The 19,240-nt window shown below is 43.4% G+C and overlaps 1 protein-coding gene across 1 annotated transcript in view; it reads right to left on the minus strand.

The window, feature by feature from the left end:
• Positions 1–19,240, minus strand: part of LRRC28 (leucine rich repeat containing 28) — a 68,970-nt gene that overhangs the window by 23,919 nt on the left and 25,811 nt on the right. The window contains exons 2-3 of the mRNA XM_044279432.1: positions 9,077–9,298; positions 4,398–4,438 (exon numbers count right to left, since the gene is read on the minus strand). Coding sequence (XP_044135367.1) covers positions 4,398–4,438; positions 9,077–9,280 — 245 coding nt within the window. The 5' untranslated portion in view covers positions 9,281–9,298. The remainder of the gene's footprint in view (positions 1–4,397; positions 4,439–9,076; positions 9,299–19,240) is intronic.

Consider the following 19,240-nt stretch of genomic DNA (forward strand, 5'->3'; position numbering starts at 1 on the left):
TGCCCAACAAGATACCCAGGGAGCCTCTCACCCTGCTGAAGGGCACATTGAAAACCTAGTGTCTGGGATCTGGCTGGCTTCCTGCTGGCGACAGTGCCATGTTCAGATACTCGATCTTGCCTGCCCTTCACTTGTCTTCAGATGGGACAAAGCTGACAGCTGTTTGTCCCACCAGTCTGAAGGGCGGTCTACCATCCTCAATCCTCCTGGTCTAGTGCAGATTGTGATTTTAACTCTTCGCAAGTCAATGCCAGTGCACCGGCGTTACATTGTCTAGACAGTCCAGATTTAATTCCCAGCAAGTTTTTCATTAGCTGCAGTCCACGCTTTAGTTAGACCTTGAAATCTTACCAGATCCACAGCTCATTAATAAGATGTGTGTCAGGGTAAATATCCGATCTAAAGGGTCCAAGGTTATAGCAATGACTGACAAACAGTGTAGTAAAGGGGGTTTTATATGCAAGACACAAAGTCCTTTATGCTTATGACAGGTGAGTCAGGTACAATTTTGGGCCGTGTAAAATACTACAAGTGCAAATAAAGTGATGTTAAACTTTGCCAAGACAAAGTGCCCCTTAAAGATGAACGTTTCACCTATATAATATAAAGTACTGGCCCACAAATTATTTTTTTGCACTCCATACAAAGTAAGGCACAAAAAACATAACTTAGCAACCCAAAGGAAATTGTGAATTTCAGACTGAATTACAGATTTTCCATTACACAGGAGATCTGCAAATGCCCCTACCCTCTGGCAGCCATTATTATAGCAGTGGGCTATGCCTGCCACAGTTCTGCTTCCTGGCATGGCCGCTGCTCTGCTTAGGCCACTTTGACATCTTTGATCTCAATATCTGAATTGAAAACGGTCATGAGTTCTCAATAGCGGAAGAAAACACTTCAGTTTTGCCCCCATTCATTGTCAATTGGAAAAATAAATGAACAAAACGGAATGCACCAAAATGCATTCCGTTCGGTTGAGTCCCCATCGCGGACATGTCCGCGTTGTGGTGTGGAGAGAGACTGATCCGTCCTGACACACAAATGGGGACAGATCAGTTTTCTCTGACAATAGAAAACGAATCCATTTCCGATTGACTTTTAATGGTGTTCAAGGTGGATCCGTCATGGCTATAGAAGACATAAAAGCAAATAAATACTGTCACAGATCAATAACCAGACCAACAAATGATAGGAAATAGCCAGCTCCCATACAGCATAGCATGTAACTGCAGACCGCACACCATCCTGTCATTCCTACAACTACTGCTCTCAGCATGTAAGTACTACAGCCAGAACGTCAGAAACCAGAAGGCCAATTAGTCAGTGGTCACGTGACTCGGCAGCTCTACAAGCAAGAGCTTTGCTTTCCTAATTATTATTGTAATTGGCAGTGTTTAGGTCCCATAAAAAACCCCAAAAAAAAAACCAATCAATTATAAGCAAAACACCTGGCTAGTACTGGCAACCTGTAATCTGTCCCCATTGACTTACATTGTGTGCCAGGACGGATTCGTTTTCTCTGACAATAGAAAACGGATCCGTCCCTAATTGACTTTCAATAGTGTTCATGACGTCATAGCTATAGAAGACATAATACAACCGGATCCGTTCATGACTGATGCATGCGGTTATATTATTGTAACGGAAACGTTTTTTGCTGATCCCCGACGGATCCGCAAAAAAAAAATGCTAATGTGAAAGTAGCCTTACCCGTTTCCTTGTGGACATGACCCGCCAGTGCGTCTCCCCTCATTCTTGGCAGGCCCGGCTGCCAGAAGCGCTCCACTTCTCCCAGCAGGCTGTGGTGAGTAATAGGTTCTAGTTTACTAATGTGCCATTTCTATCTTTGTCTGCCTGTATTCCAACTTCAACTTCTGCCTGTTTCCCGAATATGAACCTTCACTGTCTAACCTGATCTATGCCTGATCTCTTTTCTGACCCTGAGCTGCCTACACCAACCTTGAACTGTGTCAAATGGCATGTACTCTGCCTGCCCTGACCTCAGCGTCTTCCTGACTAAGGTTGTGCCTTATCTCTTGTGCGTTGGACCGGTGTGTCTTGAACCCTGTCGCCTGAACAGGGACTACTAGTGGCCTGGTGGTTCCCTGCAGTGGAGTTCAAATCCCTGTATAATGGTTGAAAGGTGAAGACTGTGGGGGGGGGGCACTTAGAGGAGTAGCCCCAAGCCATATCTATTCAGTGACACAGTAGATCCACATCTGCTTCATAACGTCATATTTGCAGAACAGCATAATTGGCTGTTATGTCCAGGGCCTGGTCTCATTCATGGCCCAAGAAGAGTCCAAAAAAATAAATAAAATAAAAAAATGCAAAAAAAAATAAAATAGGATTGTCTATGTCTCAGTCCTGCTCTCTATCACAGACTAAAAATCCAGAACCCAGACCGCACGGTGAAAAGGTGAATGGGAATATGGCATTTAGAGGTTTAAGGAGGACCTTTCATGGGATTATGTGTTACAAACTGCTATGCTTACCAGATGGGGCGGCTCCTACAGATGCCAGCACTTTTTTCTTTATAATACCTCATCCGTTCCGGCGCTGTGTCTCCTGCTGTTTTTGGCCCCTGATATGTTAATTTAGAATAATCGGTACAGGGATATATCGGTACTGCTGCGACTGGACCGCACTACAGCCAGGGAGAAGGAGTCTCCAATTTGTGAGACCCAGCAGTATCCTCCCTGTACCGATGGTCTAAATTAACATATCTAGCGCCAAAAACAGAAGGGGACACAGCGCTGGAATGGAGGGGCATTTTTTTTTTTTTCTAAAAAGCTTGCATCTGTAGGGGCCACCCCATCTGGTAAGCATATCCATTTCTAACACATAAATCCATGAAAGGTCGTCTTTAAGATGCTCCTGCTGATTTCTAAAGTGGCTTTGATGCTGCAGCTCGTGTGGGCACTGAGACCCAGTATCTTTCACTAAAGCACATAATTGAGTAATGGTTACATAATTGTCCCATTGCACTATGGATTCTATACTGCATCTGAATATGGAAAATTGTGGCTTCCAGGGATATGTGGAATATCAATGATCATCCCAAAAAAAATCAAAATGGAAAAATCATTATGTAACTGAAGTTTTCTAGTGATCTTACAAAAAGATACAATCATTGATTTGTGCATAAATGTACTCCCATATTATATTAGAGAGATCCTTGGAGAATGCAATATATTTTAAAAATAACCTACAGGACATTGGGCATGTCTCAGCTAACGCATAAATGTATTTACAAGAAAAAGAAACCTGTTCCTCTAGCGCCACTTGCTGGAATGACAGCTGTCCTGCAAGTTAATGTCCTTCAAACAGGCCTTGAAACATAACTTTGGATGTAAACCAAACTAGATATCCATCTGCAGACAGCTGTTCCAGCCAGACCGGTACTCTGCACTAAGGAGGCTGTCTGCAGATCAGTGTAATATTAAAATAAAAATTAATTTTATAACAAAGGCATTACATAAGATAATGTGGTTAAACGGGTTGTCCCATGATCAACACTTACCACCTACACACAGGATAGTAGAGTGTCTGATCACTGGGGTTGGAACCGTTGGCAACCTCGCTTTTCATAAGAACAGGTCCCCCCCCCCCATTTGAATAGAGCAGCAGTCGCACATGAGCACTGTCACTTCATTCGAAGTCTGACAGATAAAAGAGTACAGTGCTTGGCTACCTAGTCAGTCCCACAAACACTGAAGCAGCAATGTGCATGTGCAAGCGCAGCTCCATTCAAACATGGGACAGGGGAGCCCTGTTCTCATGAATAGTGAAGGTCCATGCATCACTTATTACCTATTCAGATCAGTGATGATTACAGGACTACCCTTTAACTTTATTATGTCATTTTTACTTCTAAGGAACCCCCCTACTTGTTCCACGACCTGAGGCTTCTACAGAAACACAAGGCAGGCAGGTATCAGTGGTATCTTCAATAACAATGTAGGACCAGCAGAGAAAGCCCAGCAGTAGCAGACGATACTGCAGTGATTTTATCATGCAAAAAATATTTCTCAGACCTGTAATCTCTTCTCCCAATGTATCAGTGCCGCATTCAAGACTGGAACAGCAAGCATGTTACCATGGGTTATAGTTTGGTTTATTTCAGTAAAAGCTTAAAGTATGTGCATAGAAGCCATCTTCTAGAGTTACAACTAGTTGGATACAAGTGAGAATTCAGACTTTTGCACCATGACTTTATTCTTTATAGAGGGTAATAACTATAAAGCCAACATAGTGTGCTACTGCTAGATTCCAACATTTAACCAATAATGCTGCCTGTGAATGTAGTCCTTAGTTTTCTTGAGAGACTTTACCACCCACTAGTGGCCAAAATTCAATATAACCGCTAACATAAAAAGGAGATAGTTACTTACAACTCAACAAGATTTGGTAGCTTCTGGGCAAGATTTTCCGGCTGCAAAATATAGGAAACACATTATATAATTTGCATTGAATGTTGATTTTTTTTAGTCCTGGAAATACTGAATTCAAAAGACTCTTCTACTAGGACCTACAGCTATATATCTACAACAATTCTTTGTAATTTTCTACAATTAACACTTTACAATTGTGGTTGCCCTTAGTGCAGTCTGTTGTGCTCCCCTATGTATCTGAAAAAGCAGTATGTTCAGACATAGCAGCCAGATGGAGGCCAAAAGGACAGTCTTTTGGCCGCCATCTGGTGAATTTAGACATTAATACATACACAGAGCTAAGTGTACAGATGTAGTGGGTGTTTTGCCAAACTGCTGCAAAAAAAGAATGAATAACTGGTACGCTAGAAAGAAAACATGTGTTTTTCTGTTCCCCACTCTCCTTTTTAAATGGTAATATACTTAATATTTATTATGCAACAATAAAGTATTTTTTCTTAATTGGTTGTTTATGAGCTCAAGTTCTTCTAGTTTTTGTCATAGAAAGAACATGAGAGCACCCCTTGAAAGAGAACCCACTGTGGTACAGAAATAAATAAATTAAGCTACTCACCTATAAGCAAGAGTGTGTAGTACATCATGAAAAATAAAGTATCGTCCACTATCTGGTGCAGCACAAAACAACGTCCGGTCCTCAGCTACTATGCCAAACTTAAAGGGGTTGTGTCACCTCAGACATTGGTGGTATATCGCTAGGATACACCACCAATGTCAGATATGTGTGGGTGCCAGGGTGGGAGGGTACCTGCGCCTCTCTCTAGAACAGGGTCCCCAAAGTGAACAAGAACACACTGCGCATACTCAGCGTGCTCCCCATTCACTGAGCGTGACTTAGCAGGTGCAGCTGTTCTCCATTCAGTTTGGGGTCCTGTTCCAGAGATCGGTGCGAGTCCCAAATGTGGGACCTGCACCTATCTGATAATAGTGGCATACCACCCATGTCTGAGGTGAGACAACTCATACTTAAGCGTATAATGAACTTTGGATTTTCTGAAACTATTCCATATTATTTTGTACTATGCCATTCATAGAGAAAAGAATAGAGTGTCAGACTTTAAGAGTTCACTGTATTACCCACTTCACATCTGGGCCATTTGCCCCCTTCCTGACCAGGCCTAATTTTGCAAATCTGACATATCTCACTTTATGTGGTAATAACTTTGGAACGCTTTTACTTATCCAAGTCCTTCAGAGATTGTTTTCTTGTGGCACATTGTACTTCATGCTAGTCATAAATGAGTCAATATATTTCACCTTTATTTATGAAAAAAATCCCAAATTTACCAACAATTTTGAAAAATTCTAGTTTAAAAAGTGATACCTCTAAATATTTATTACTTAACATTCCCCATATGTCTACTTTATGTTGGCATCATTTTGGAAATGTCATTTATATAATTTTTAGGATGTTCGAAGGCTTAGAAGCAATTAAAATTTTCAAGAAAATTGCCAAACCCCACTTTTAAAAAAAGGACCAGTTCAGGTCTGCAGTCACTTTGTGGGGCCTACATAGTGGATACCCCCCATTGTAGAAACTACACCCCTCAAGTTACTTAAAACAGATTTTACAAACTTTGTTAACCCTTTAGGCGTTCCACAAGAATGAAAGGAAAATGGAGATCAAATTTTTAAATTTCACTTTTTTGGCAGATTTTCCAATTTAATCTAATTTTTTCTTTAACACATCGATGGTTAACAGCCAAACAAAACTCAATATTTATTACCCAGATTCTGCGGTTTACAGAAATACCCCACATGTGGTCATAAACTGCTGTATGGGCACACGGCAGGGCGCAGAAGAAAATTTGAAGCCCCCCTGATGCACCCTTACAGTAGAAACTCCCAAGAAGTGATCCCATTTTGGAAACTAGGTGATAAGGTGCCAGTTTTATTGGTACTATTTTTGGGTACATATTTTTTTTTTTGATCATTCATTATAACACTTTATGAGGCAAGGTGACAAAAAATTAGTTGTTTTAGCAGTTTTTATTTGTTTATTTTTACAGCGTTCATCTGAGGGGTTCGGTCAAGTGACATTTTTATAGAGCAGATTGTTGCGGATGTGGAGATACCCAATATGTATACTTTTTTCTTATTTAAGTTTTACCCAATAATAGCATTGTTGAAACAAAAAAAAAATGTTTTAATGTGTCCATGTTCTGAGAGCTATAGTTTTTATTTTTTTAGCGATTCTTATGTAGGGGCTCATTTTTTCTGGCATGAGGTGACAGTTTTATTGGTACTATTTTGTGGGACATACGCCTTTTTGATCACTTGGTGTTGCACTTTTTGTAACAAAAATTGCTTTTTTGGACAGTTTTTTTATGGTGTTTATCGGACTGGATCGATTATGTGATATATTTATAGAGCTGACTGTCACGGACGCGGCAATACCAAATATGTCTATTTTATTTTTTCTATTTTAAATTTTTTTTTTATTCCTTACATGGGGAATATTTTTTTTTATTTTTTACACGTGAAGCTTTTTTTTTCTTAACACTTTATTTTTTTATTTTACACTTTACGTCCCCCATAAGGTCATACAAGATCTCTGGGGGACAATTAACTTCACTCTTTTTTCCACTCTTGATTTCTTTTGTAACTGGGGCTGACATAGCAGCCCCAGTTACAGGAGAAATGCACCCCCAGAGGCTGTACAGCGCAATACAGTGCTGTACAGCCTCAGTGCAGGGCTGATCTAGGTCTCTGAAAGACCTCACAGCTCCTGCACTCTCCCAGCCCCGGCGATCACATGACCGCCGGGCCGGAAAACAGGAAGCGCATAGCTGTGTATACAGCGATCTAGAAGGCAGGGACACCTGGGCACTGTCCCTGCCTTCTCTTAGGGTTGCCCTGCTGTCACTGACAGTGGGCAACCAGATCAGCAGCTGCACAATTAGCGTGCAGCTGTGATCTCTGAATGGACGTTTTAAAAAGTCCATTCAGAGATACATAACGTCTGGGAGGTGGTTCTCTTCAATGGGCGGACGGGAGGTGGTTAAAGAAGAGAGGTACAGGCAAATAAATCTGCAGCAGTCACTCGGAAGAAGGTGGCGGGAGAGCTGTGGATTTAGTTGACTCATGTCTATACAGTGCCTTGAAAACTTATTCATACCCCTTGAACTTTTCCAAATTTTTTATGTTACATCCCCAACCTACCGTATTTTTCGCTTTATAAGACGCACCCGATGATAAGACGCACCCCAGATTTTAGAGTAGAAAATTAGCCCACCCAGAGCCTTCCAAGACCTCAGAATAGCCCATCAGACTAAAATAACTCTCGCATCTTCGCTGCACTGTCACATGACTGCGTCAGGTCAGAGTGCGCGCACTACGTCCTGATGCTGTATGGGGTTTAGGACAGTGCAGCGCAGGCAAGGAAGATGGGAGCGCGACAGCTGAAGAGGAGCCGTGGCACAGACCAGGGAGGGTAAATATTACTCTTCGCTCCCCACTCCTAATACATACTAGTGAGCGCTTCCATAAAGTAGCAAGTCTGTGTGAAGTGAAAAGAAAATTACGCGTTCTTCAAAATTTTGAATAAATAAAAATCTGGAAAGTGTGACGTGCATTTGTATTCAGTCCCCCTTAGCCACTACTTTGTAGGACCACCTTTTGCTGCAATTACAGCTGCAAGTCTTTTAGGGTGTGTTTCTACTAGCTTTGCACATCTAGAGGGTGAAATTTTTGCCCATTCTTTTTCGCAAAATAGCTCAAGCTCAGTCAGATTGGATGGAAAGCACAGATTCTCAATGCGATTTAAATCTGGACTTTGGCCGTTTCTGTAATTAGTGCTCTCCTTGCCTGAGCCATGAGTTTAGGTGGACAGCCATGTCTTGGTAGGTTTGTAGTTGTGCCATGCTCCTACCATTTTCAGATGATGGACTGAACAGTACTCCGTGAGAGGGTCAGAGCCTGGGGATTTTTTTTATATAACCTAACCCTGCTATACACTTCTCCACAACATTATCCCTGACCTGTCTGGTGTGTTCCTTGGTTTTCATGATGCTGTTTGAACACTCATGTTCTCTAACAAACCTCAGAGACCTTCAAAGAACAGCTATACTAGGAATAAATTACACACAGGTGGACTCTTTACTAACTAGGTGACCTGAAGGCAATTGGTCACACTGAATTTTATTTAGGGGTATCAGAGTTCCGGGGGCTGAAAAACAAATGCACGCCACACTTTTCAGATTATTTATTAAGAATTTTGAAAACCATGTCTTTTCTTTTCACTGCACACAGACTTGTTACTTTGTGTTGGTCTATCACATGAAATACAATTAAGTTTGTGGGTGTAACGTGAAATAATGTTAAATAAACATTATTAAATAAAAGTTCAAGGGGTATGTATACTTTTTCAAAGCACAAGATGCACAAAATTCCAGTACAGTGACATTGTACTGAAGACCAGAATTTGTCCCCCTGTACTAGAGATGTCAAAATCTTGAGATGTTATCCTAGGCCTAGTAATTATTTACAGGTGCCAGCTCATCTGACTTTGTTGGTATGTGGATGGCATCCCAAAAATTGCTGCTCTGACCTGACCCTACAGAACTGTGGTTCAACTTAGAAAATGAGGGCAAAATACAATTCTAAGCACTATTTGTACTCACCAGTGAGGTCAGAGAGTTGCGCTTCATGTAAAGTCTCTCAAGATACTTAAGTCCTTCACCTTTTAGCAGTTCTAGAGGAAAGTGGTTTAGATTGCGGTAATTCAAGAAGAGATTCTTGTGCCTTTCCAGCTTGGCCACAGAGATGGTCTGGCAGAGTTCAGATGCCATGTTTGGCTGGGGTCCATACAACTGGACAAAGTGCATGTCAACATCTCAAATCATCTATAAAACAGGACACAAAATAAATAAAAAATTAACATATAACACAAAATTTTTGTCAGGTAAACAAAGTCACAGATGTCCTTTGACCATTAGAAAAAAAGTCAAACCAGGCAGGATATATTGCAATGGTTTAATGTTGTTTCTGACCTTGTTCTCTATAAGTAAAATACTGAAGTTGTATTGCAGTAACCTAAATGTTTCCATGTAGCCATAGGGTGAGAAAAAAAAAAAAAAAAAAAAAAAAAAAAAAGAAGGGTGAAGGAAAACTTTTTGGGCAATCTTAAAGGGGGTCATCCAACAATTTGTAATTGATGACCTATCAAAAAGTATGAGGTTGAGCTGCGCCGGCCCTAGACCACATGACCGATGGTTGTGATGTCATTAGCCTAGGGTAAGCAGTCAGAAACGCTGATAGTCGGGGATCCTGAGTGTTTGACCCCCACCGATCAGATGCTGAACCTCTGGAGGTGGCTTATCACCTGTGAAAAAGGAATGGGGTAAGTTGAAAACCAACTAGCTAGTCCTTCTTTCCCCAGGATCTGCCATCTAAAAAGAGTTGCCATCCTCATAACCACAGATAGTCGACCGATCCAGGGGGGGGGGGGGGGTTATAATGGGTATGAGGAACTTTAGGTAATATTTTCTAACAGCCCAGTCTAAAGTCTGATAAAGGATGAGTAATAGCTCGAAGATGCTGGCTGTGAATATGTGAACAAAAGAACAACTTTAACATGTCATTAAAGAAACATTACATATAGAAAAGCGTTTTATTTTTTTTCTTAAAACATCAAGCTTTTCATAGTTAACCACCTCAGCTCCCCTAGCTTAAACCCCCTTAATGACCAGGCCACTTTTTACAATTCTGCACTACACTACTTTCACCGTTTATCGCTCGGTCATGCAACTTACCACCCAAATGAATTTTACCTCCTTTTCTCACTAAAAGAGCTTTCATTTGGTGTTTTTTTTATTGCTGCTGACATTAACTTTTTTGTTATTAATCGAAATTTACTGATTTTTTTTTTTGCAAAAAAAAAAGACATTTTTCACTTTTGTTTGTAAAATTTTTCAAATAAAACTACATTTCTATATAAAATTCTCTCTAAATTTATTGTTCTACATGTCTTTGATTAAAAAAATATGCAATCAGTGTATATTTATTGGTTTGCGCAAAAGTTATAGCGTTTACAAACTATGGTACAAAAATGTGAATTTCCGCATTTTGAAGCAGCTCTGACTTTCTGAGCACCTGTCATGTTTCCTGAGGCTCTACAATGCCCAGACAGTACAAACACCCCACAAATGACCCCATTTCGGAAAGTAGACACCCTAACGTATTTGCTGATGGGCATAGTGAGTTCATAGAACTTTTTATTTTTTGTCACAAGTTAGCGGAAAATGTGTTTGTTTTTTTCTTACAAAGTCTCATATTCCACTAACTTGTGACAAAAATAAAAAAACTTCCATGAACTCACTATGCCCATCACGAAATACCTTGGGGTGTCTTCGTTCCAAAATGGGGGTCACATGTGGGGTATTTATACTGCCCTGGAATTTTAGGGGGCCTAATGCGCGAGAAGTAGTTTGAAATCCAAATGTGTAAAAAAAAAAAAAAAAAAAAATGCCCTGTGAAATACTAAAAGGTGCTCTTTAGAATTTAGGCCCCTTTAACCACCTAGGCTGCAAAAAAAGGTCACGTGGTATCGCCGTACTCCGAAGTAGGGCAATGTGTTTTGGGTTGTCTTTACCTATACCCATGCTGGGTGAGAGAAATCTCTCTAAAAAAAGTCAACTTTTCCCTTTTTTTTTAATACAAAGTTGTCATTTTAGAGAGATATTTCTCTCACCCAGCAAGACACCCCAAAACACATTGCCCAACTTCTCCTGAGTACGGCGATATCACACGTGTGACACCTTTTTGCAGCCTAGGCGGGCAATGGGGCCCAGATTACTTTTAGGAGGGCATTTTTAGACATTTGGATTCTAGACTTCTTCTCACGCTTTAGGGCCCCTAAAATGCCAGGGCAGTATAAATACCCCACATGTGACCCCATTTTGGAACGAAGACACCCCAAGGTATTTTGTGATGGGCATAGTGAGTTCATGGAAGTTTTTTATTTTTGTCACAAGTTAGTGGAATATGAGACTTTGTAAGAAAAAACAAACAAACACATTTTCCGCTAACCTGTGACAAAAAATAAAAAGTTCTATGAACTCACTATGCCCATCAGCGTATACCTTAGGGCAGGGCTGGCCAACCTGTGGCTCTCCAGATGTTGTAAAACTACAACTCCCACCATGCCGTGCTGTAGACTTATAGCTGTAGGAAGACTGGGCATGCTGGGAGTTGTAGTTTTGCAACAGCTGGAGAGCCTCAGGTTGGCCAGCCCTGCCTTAGGGTGTCTACTTTCCAAAATGGGGTGTTTGTACTGCCCTGGCATTTGAGAGAGTCTCCGCAATCATTACATGTATGGCCAGCATTAGGAGTTTCTGCTATTCTCTTTAGGCCTCCTGCACACGACCGTTGTGTGCACCCGTGGCCGTTGTGCCGTTTTCCGTTTTTTTTTCGCGGACCCATTGACTTTCAATGGGTCCGTGGAAAAATCGGAAAATGCACCGTTTTGCAGCCGAGGCCGTGATCCGTGTATCCTGTCCGTCAAAAAAATATGACCTGTCCTATTTTTTTGACGGACAACGGTTCACGGACCCATTCAAGTAAATGGGTCCGTGAAAGAACACGGATGCACACAAGATTGGCATCCGTGTCCGTGATCCGTAGGTTGCTTTCATACAGACGGATCCGAAGATCCGTCTGCATAAAAGCTTTTTCTGATCTAAGTTTTCACTTCGTGAAAACTCATTTCCGACAGTATATTCTAACACAGAAGTGTTCCCATGGTGATGGGGACGCTTCTAGTTAGAATACACTGCAAACTTTGTACAAGACTGCCCCCTGCTGCCTGGCAGCACCCGATCTCTTACAGGGGGATATGATAGCACAATTAACCCCTTCAGGTGCGGCACCTAAAGGGGTTAGTTGTACTATCATATTCCCCTGTAAGAGATCAGGGCTGCCCGGCAGCAGGGGGCAGACCCCCCCCCCCCCTCCCCAGTTTGAATATCGTTGGTGGCACAGTGTGCGCCCACCATTCCCCCCTTTCCTCCCTCTATAGTTAAAAATCGTTGGTGGCACAGTGTGCGCCCACCATCGGCCCCCCTCTCTCTATAGTAGTAACAACCATTGGTGGCAGTGTGCGGCCTCCCATTCCCCCCCCCCCACCACCGTAGAAGATTCATACTTACCTGCTTGCTGCTGCGATGTCTGTGACCGGCCGGGAGCTCCTCCTACTGGTAAGTGACAGTTCTTTAGCAATGCGCCGCACAGACCTTTCACTTACCAGTAGGTGGAGCTCCCGGCCGGTCACAGACATCGCAGCAGCAAGCAGGTAAGTATGAATCTTCTACAATTGTACTATTGCTAAGTAACCATGGCAACCAGGGATGCAGTAGCTTCCTGGTTGCCATGGTTACCGGTTGGAGCCCCAGCGATTATACTGGGACTCCGATCGGAACTCCGCTGCCACCAATGATGGGGACGGGGGGACGGGGGGGAAATGGGAGGCCGCACACTGCCACCAATGGTTGTTACTACTATAGGGAGAGGGGGGGCCGATGGTGGGCGCACACTGTGCCACCAACGATTTTTAACTATAGAGGGAGGATATTCAAACGATATTCAAACTGGGGAGGGGGGGGGGCTGCCCCCTGCTGCCTGATCTCTTACAGGGGGATATGATAGTACAATTAACCCCTTCAGGTGCGGCACCTGAGGAGTTAATTGTGCTGATCACGGCCCCCTGTAAGAGTTTGGGTGCTGCCAGGCAGCAGGGGGCAGTCATGTACACAGTTTTTCAGTGTATTCTAACCTGAAGCGTCCCCATCACCATGGGAACGCCTCTGTGTTAGAATATACTGTCGGAAATGAGTTTTACGATGTAGCTCATATCCGACAGTATATTCTAACATAGAGGAGTTCCCATGGTGATGGGGACGCTTCAAGTTATGTTCGGGTGTCCGCCTGGCCGTGCGGAGGCAAGCGGATCCGTCCAGACTTACAATGTAAGTCAATGGGGACGGATCCGTTTGAAGATGACACACTGTGGCTCAATTTTCAAACGGATCCGTCCCCCATTGACTTTCAATGTAAAGTCTGGACAGATCCGTCTGAGGCTATTTTCACACTTTAGAAATGTTTTAACAATATAATGCAGACGGATCCGCTCTGAACGGAGCCACCGTCTGCATTATGAACACAAGTGTGAAAGTAAAGGGACTCCTGACTTTACATTGAAAGTCAATGAGGACGGATCAGTTTGCAATTGCACCATATTGTGTCAACGTCAAACGGATCCGTCTCCATTGACTTCATTGTAATTCAGGACGGATCCGTTTGGCTCCGCACGGCCAGGCGGACGCCAAAACGACTTTTTTCTCATGTCCGTGGATCCTCCAAAAATCAAGGAAGACCCACGGACGAAAAAACGGCCATGGATCACGGACCCACGGACCCCGTTTTTGCGGACCGTGAAAAAAAACTGTCGTGTGCAGGAGGCCTTATATTGAGCATACAGGTAATGAGAATTATTTTTTTTCTGTTCAGCCTCTGGGCTGAAAAAAAAAAAAAAAAAAAAATTAAACGGCACAGATTTCTTCATTCGCATCGATCAATGTGGATGAAAAAAAAATCTCTGCCAAAAAAAAACGGCATCTGCCAGGACATAGGAGCTCCGCCCAACATCCAAACCCACTCAGCCTGTATGCCCTGGCAAACCTGATTTCTCCATTCACATCAATCGATGTGGACGAATAAATCATTGCCTTTTTGTTTATACATACAAAAGTGTTTGCCAAAGCATATGAACACTGCCCCTCAGCTCATAAGCCTCGGCAAACGTATCTTTTTACTGCAGAGGAGAAATCTCGTCTTGCAGCGCCGCATACACCGACTTTTGTCGCAATGCTTCTGTCAGAATGCACATCAGTGCTGCAGCTGGTTCATCAGTTGGTCCAAAAAAAAAAAAAAAAAAAAAAAAAAAAAAAAAAAAAACACACAGTCCGCAGCGCAATAACTTTATTAACATGCACTTTATAATAACAGTTGAACAGAACATTAACTTTTTTGCTTACCGGTGATTTTTTTTGGGTTTTGCTTTTTTTACTTTTATAGGACAAACCTCTCCTTCCCCATGGGACAATGTGATGTGGCGAAGTACATTATGCACTTTGTCCCAGGTGAAAGGAGAGGTTTGCAGCAGCTCTGTGTGAAAGGGCCCCAACGCTGGGTTCAGACCTGAGCGTTTGGGATGGAGCGCGATTGTATGCTCGTTTACAATCGCGGCTCTGGAACAAGCGAACGCCCATTGTCGTGCGTTCCCGCTGAAGTCTATGTACGGGAATGCGCGACAAGACGCCCCAAAGAAGCTCCTGTACTTCTTGGGGCGTCTGGCGTTTTACAGCGCGAAAAAGTCAGACATGAAAAGTCAGACATGAAAAAAGTCGTTTTGGTGTCCGCCTGGCCGTGTGGAGCCAAATGGATCCGTCCCGAATTACAATGCAAGTCAATGGGGATGGATCCGTTTGACGTTGACACAATATGGTTCAATGGGGACGGATCCGTTTGCAATTGCCTTTCAATGTAAAGTCTGGAGTCCCTTTTATACAATAGGGGGAGGGGGGGCACGCACTGGCCACCAATGATATTAATACAATAGAGGGAGGGAGGGGGGGGGGCATTGGGCGGGCCGCACTGGCCACCAATGAAATTAAAACTGGGGAGGGAGGGGGGGGGGGCTGCCCCCTGCTGCCTGGCAGCCCCTGATCTCTTACAGGGGGCTATGATCAGCACAATTAACCCCTCAGGTGCAGCACCTGAGGGGTTAATTGTGCTGATCACAGCCCCCTGTAAGAGATCGGGTGCTGCCAGGCAGCAGGGGGCAGTCATATACACAGTTCGTAGTATATTCTAACTAGAAGCGTCCCCATCACTATGGGAACGCCTCTGTGTTAGAATATACTGGTCGGATCTGAGTTTTCACAAAGTGAAAATTCAGCTGTGAAAAAGCTTTTATGCAGACGGATCTTCGGATCCGTCTGTATGAAAGTAACCTACGGCCACGGATCACGGACGCCAATCTTGTGTGCATCCATGTTCTTTCACGGACCCATTGACTTGAATGGGTCAGTGAACCGTTGTCAGTCAAAAAAAAATAAAAAAAATTTTGACGGACAGGATACACGGATTACGGAGGTGGATGACAAACTGTGCATTTTCCGAGTTTTCAACGGACCCATTGAAAGTCAATGGGTCCGCAGAAAATCACGGAAAACGGAACAACGGCCACGGGTGCACACAACGGTCGTGTGCATGAGGCCTTAGGCCCAGAAAAGTTTTAAATTCGGAAACTTGGACGGGTTTCCACCAGAAAGACTGGGCATAAAAGCTTCCCGAGTTGGCGGCTATAAATTGAGTGGCATACCGATTTGTTTCTGCCACGACTAAGTCCAAGAGCTCCGCAGTCAAGAACAGCTCAAAAAACCCCAGTGCCGATCCAATCTGAGCTGTCTCAACACGAACTCCAGACTGGGCGGTGAAAGGGGGAACTACCGGTGTGGATGAAGTTGGGGACTGCTAATCAGGGTTTGCCAGCACCTCAGGGACTCTATGGGCCTGTCTGTGCGGTGGCTGTGACGGGGGAACTACTGCACGTGCCACCGTACCAGCTTCAACTGCCCTTCTGGTGCTCGCCACTTCACTATGTTGTACGGCAGTGCTGGTACTAGTTCCAGGATGGGCTGCGCTGCTGGTGTATGCCTCACCACGTAATCTGACAGCGCCAGCCCCACTCCGCTGCCCTTGAAGCGGATCCTGCGCAATCTGTGGTCTATCAACACGGGCTGGGTACGCCTGGTTGTATCAGGGACCTCAACCTCATCGTCCGATCTTTGGGTCAGACTGCCACTGCTTTCTACAAGTTAATATTCTGACCCGCTTCGGCAGATGAGGGTTCCCATTACTCATCCGACTGGGTCAGAAGCCTGTAGGCCTCTTCAGAAGAATACCCCTTATTTGCCATTTGGTCAACTAAATTTAGGGGGTATTCCCTGAGACTACCCAAGAAAAAAAACAAAAAAAAACAAAAAACAAACGCAAGACCGTCTTAGGCTACTTTCACACTAGCGTTCGGGCGGATCCGTTCTGAACGGATCCGCTCATAATAATGCAGACGGAGGCTCCGTTCAGTACGGATCCGTCTGCATTAAAATGGCAAAAAAAAAGTGTGAAAATAGCCTCGTACGGATCCGTCCAGACTTTCAATGTAAAGTCAATGGGGGACGGATCCGCCTGAAGATTGAGCCACATTGTGGCATCTTCAAACGGATCCGTCCCCATTGACTTACATTGTAAGTCTGGACGGATCCGCACGGATCCGCACGGCCAGGCGGACACCCGAACGCTGCAAGCAGCGTTCAGCTGTCCGCCTGTCCGTGCGGAGGCGAGCGGAGCGGAGGCTGAACGCCGCCAGACTGATGCAGTCTGAGCGGATCCGCTCCATTCAGACTGCATCAGGGCTGGACGGCTGCGTTCGGGTCCGCTCGTGAGCTCCTTCAAACGGAGCTCACGAGCGGACCGACGAACGCTAGTGTGAAAGTAGCCTTACAAATGGGAGGCTAGCGAAATACTGGAAGCCACTGAGATTGATTAAAAAAGAAAAATTCACTTTTTTTATCGCTGCAGCGCTTGTAAAGTGATTGTGCAGTGATCGAAATAAATAAAATAATAATAATATGTTGTCACTGCGGCGGGGCAGGCGTGGGTGAACGGCATCCACGTGGCCATTATGCAAATTATGGAACATGTCCCGTTTTGTAGGGGAAAAATAGCCATTTCTAGAAAAAAATAAAATAAAGAGCTACATAAGCTAAAACCTGCAAAGGGCATGCAGGTTTGGTGTCCTACATGCAATTTTAGTTAATGAGCTCTTTTTTTTTTTAACTTGTTTGCGAGTATATGAAATAAAAAACAATTGCACTTTATATATTTACTGGATGGCGCTATGTTTTCTCTCTTCATTCATTCTTTGATGTAAGAGTAAATGCATCCATGAATTAGGTTTACCGCTGGCAAGTGGAAGGGACGCTGATATTAAAGATTGCTCAAGACATTGGAGACTAAACAAGGGTGGTCCTAGGGACAGGGTTTTTTTTTTGTTTGTTTGTTTTTTTGAGGTTGTGAATTGAGTCCTGTGTACATTTTAGATTTTTAGTGTGGATAGGTCAAGAGTCTTTTTAATTAGAAGTTTTCCAAGACTGTGGTAAAGGTCAATTTACGCTGCGGCTTTTTTCAGTGTGTAGATAAGATTTAGCAAAATCCCATCCACTCGGCTGCTAACTTGAAACTGCAGATTTGTCATATGTTAATCCACATGGCAAATGTGCAGCACATGCTTTCATTAGGTAAATCGGACAACCTCCTTATCTGATTATCTAGGGTCCAAAATTTGGACCCTAAATCACATTTCCTGACCGTCTGAAAATGGCATGTTGAGGGGAGGGGGACACACACACCAAATCATAGAAACCCCCAACATACAATTTTCAGATATCTCATTCATGTCAGGAAATGTCTAATGCTGATCCGTAAATGTAAATATAGGAGTGCCAAGAAGTTTAGCAATTTCAGGATGATGAACTTCTAGATCAAGCAATGTCTGCCTGTAGTGAGGGACGGCTTTTATCCACACCCTCCATACAGAAAAACAGCCATGTAAATTATCTTATATTTGCCCACGATCAAGCAAGCAAGAAAAGCATGCTCATCGTGTAGACTGTCTACTGTGAACACATCGGCACGTCATTCCTGATGGTCCAAAATGTTTTGCTCATAGCGACTTACAGACACTAGTATCAGATGTTGAAATCGGATCACAGAGAAAACAGGCGCTGGTTACAATATTGTGACAGTCAGTCGACATCAATGCAATAGCGGAAGAGAGCAGCCGCTGTTCTCCTGCTTCCAAAAAATATGGAAGTTATGGACAATCCATACGCTTCCAGAGAAAAAGGCCCTTGTAGAAAACTGCTCTGAAGCGCAGATCACAAAATGATCCGTATATTCATACACTTCTGTCATAAAAATCTGCTCCCTCGAGCTCATGCTCAGGATACACACCAGTGTCATGTGTATAGGTCCTGCATACACTGCTAGAGATATCCTGTAAAGCTAGGCATACCAAAAGGGGTTTTCTGGGACTTAAGGGGTTGTCCCATGAAAAATATTCTACAGTTTTCAAACCAACACCTGGATCTGAATACTTTTGTAACTGAACGTAATTGAAAATGTATCATAGCTACCAAGTTATTCACTGAAATATATCTGAATAGCGCAACCAGCTGTTTGCGCTTTTTCTAATTTCTATGTCCTGCTCACTGAACCTAAGTGTGCACGGCAAAATCCATGGCAGAAATATCAGGAGCAGATTACTAGCTGAAAATGGGTCGTTTTTGGTGGAGTAGTTCCAATTTGGTGGAGGTTTTAGAGGAGTATTTGGAAGAGTGTTTAGAAGAGGTTTTGCCAGCGGTTTTCTTATTTGGTGGTGGAAACGCCACTAAAAACACTCCTAAAACTGCTAGTTTTTTTTTTTTTTTTTGTTGCTGCTTCCTCATTGACTTCAATACAAAATCCTCTATCAATCAGATTCTAAGGATCTTAACCTCCTCTGGACCACCTAACGCACAGATGCGTCCTGGAGGCGGTCGATTCATTCCTCCTGGACACATCCGTGCGTCATCTCGCGAGACGCGAGATTTCGGTCTGAGCCGGCCCGCGCATCACAGGCCAGCAAAAGTTCAAGCACCATTTCGTCACCAGCCTGCCAGCCAATG

This window comes from Bufo gargarizans, chromosome 2 (genome assembly GCF_014858855.1).
Source record: "Bufo gargarizans isolate SCDJY-AF-19 chromosome 2, ASM1485885v1, whole genome shotgun sequence".
Classification (NCBI taxonomy): domain Eukaryota; kingdom Metazoa; phylum Chordata; class Amphibia; order Anura; family Bufonidae; genus Bufo; species Bufo gargarizans.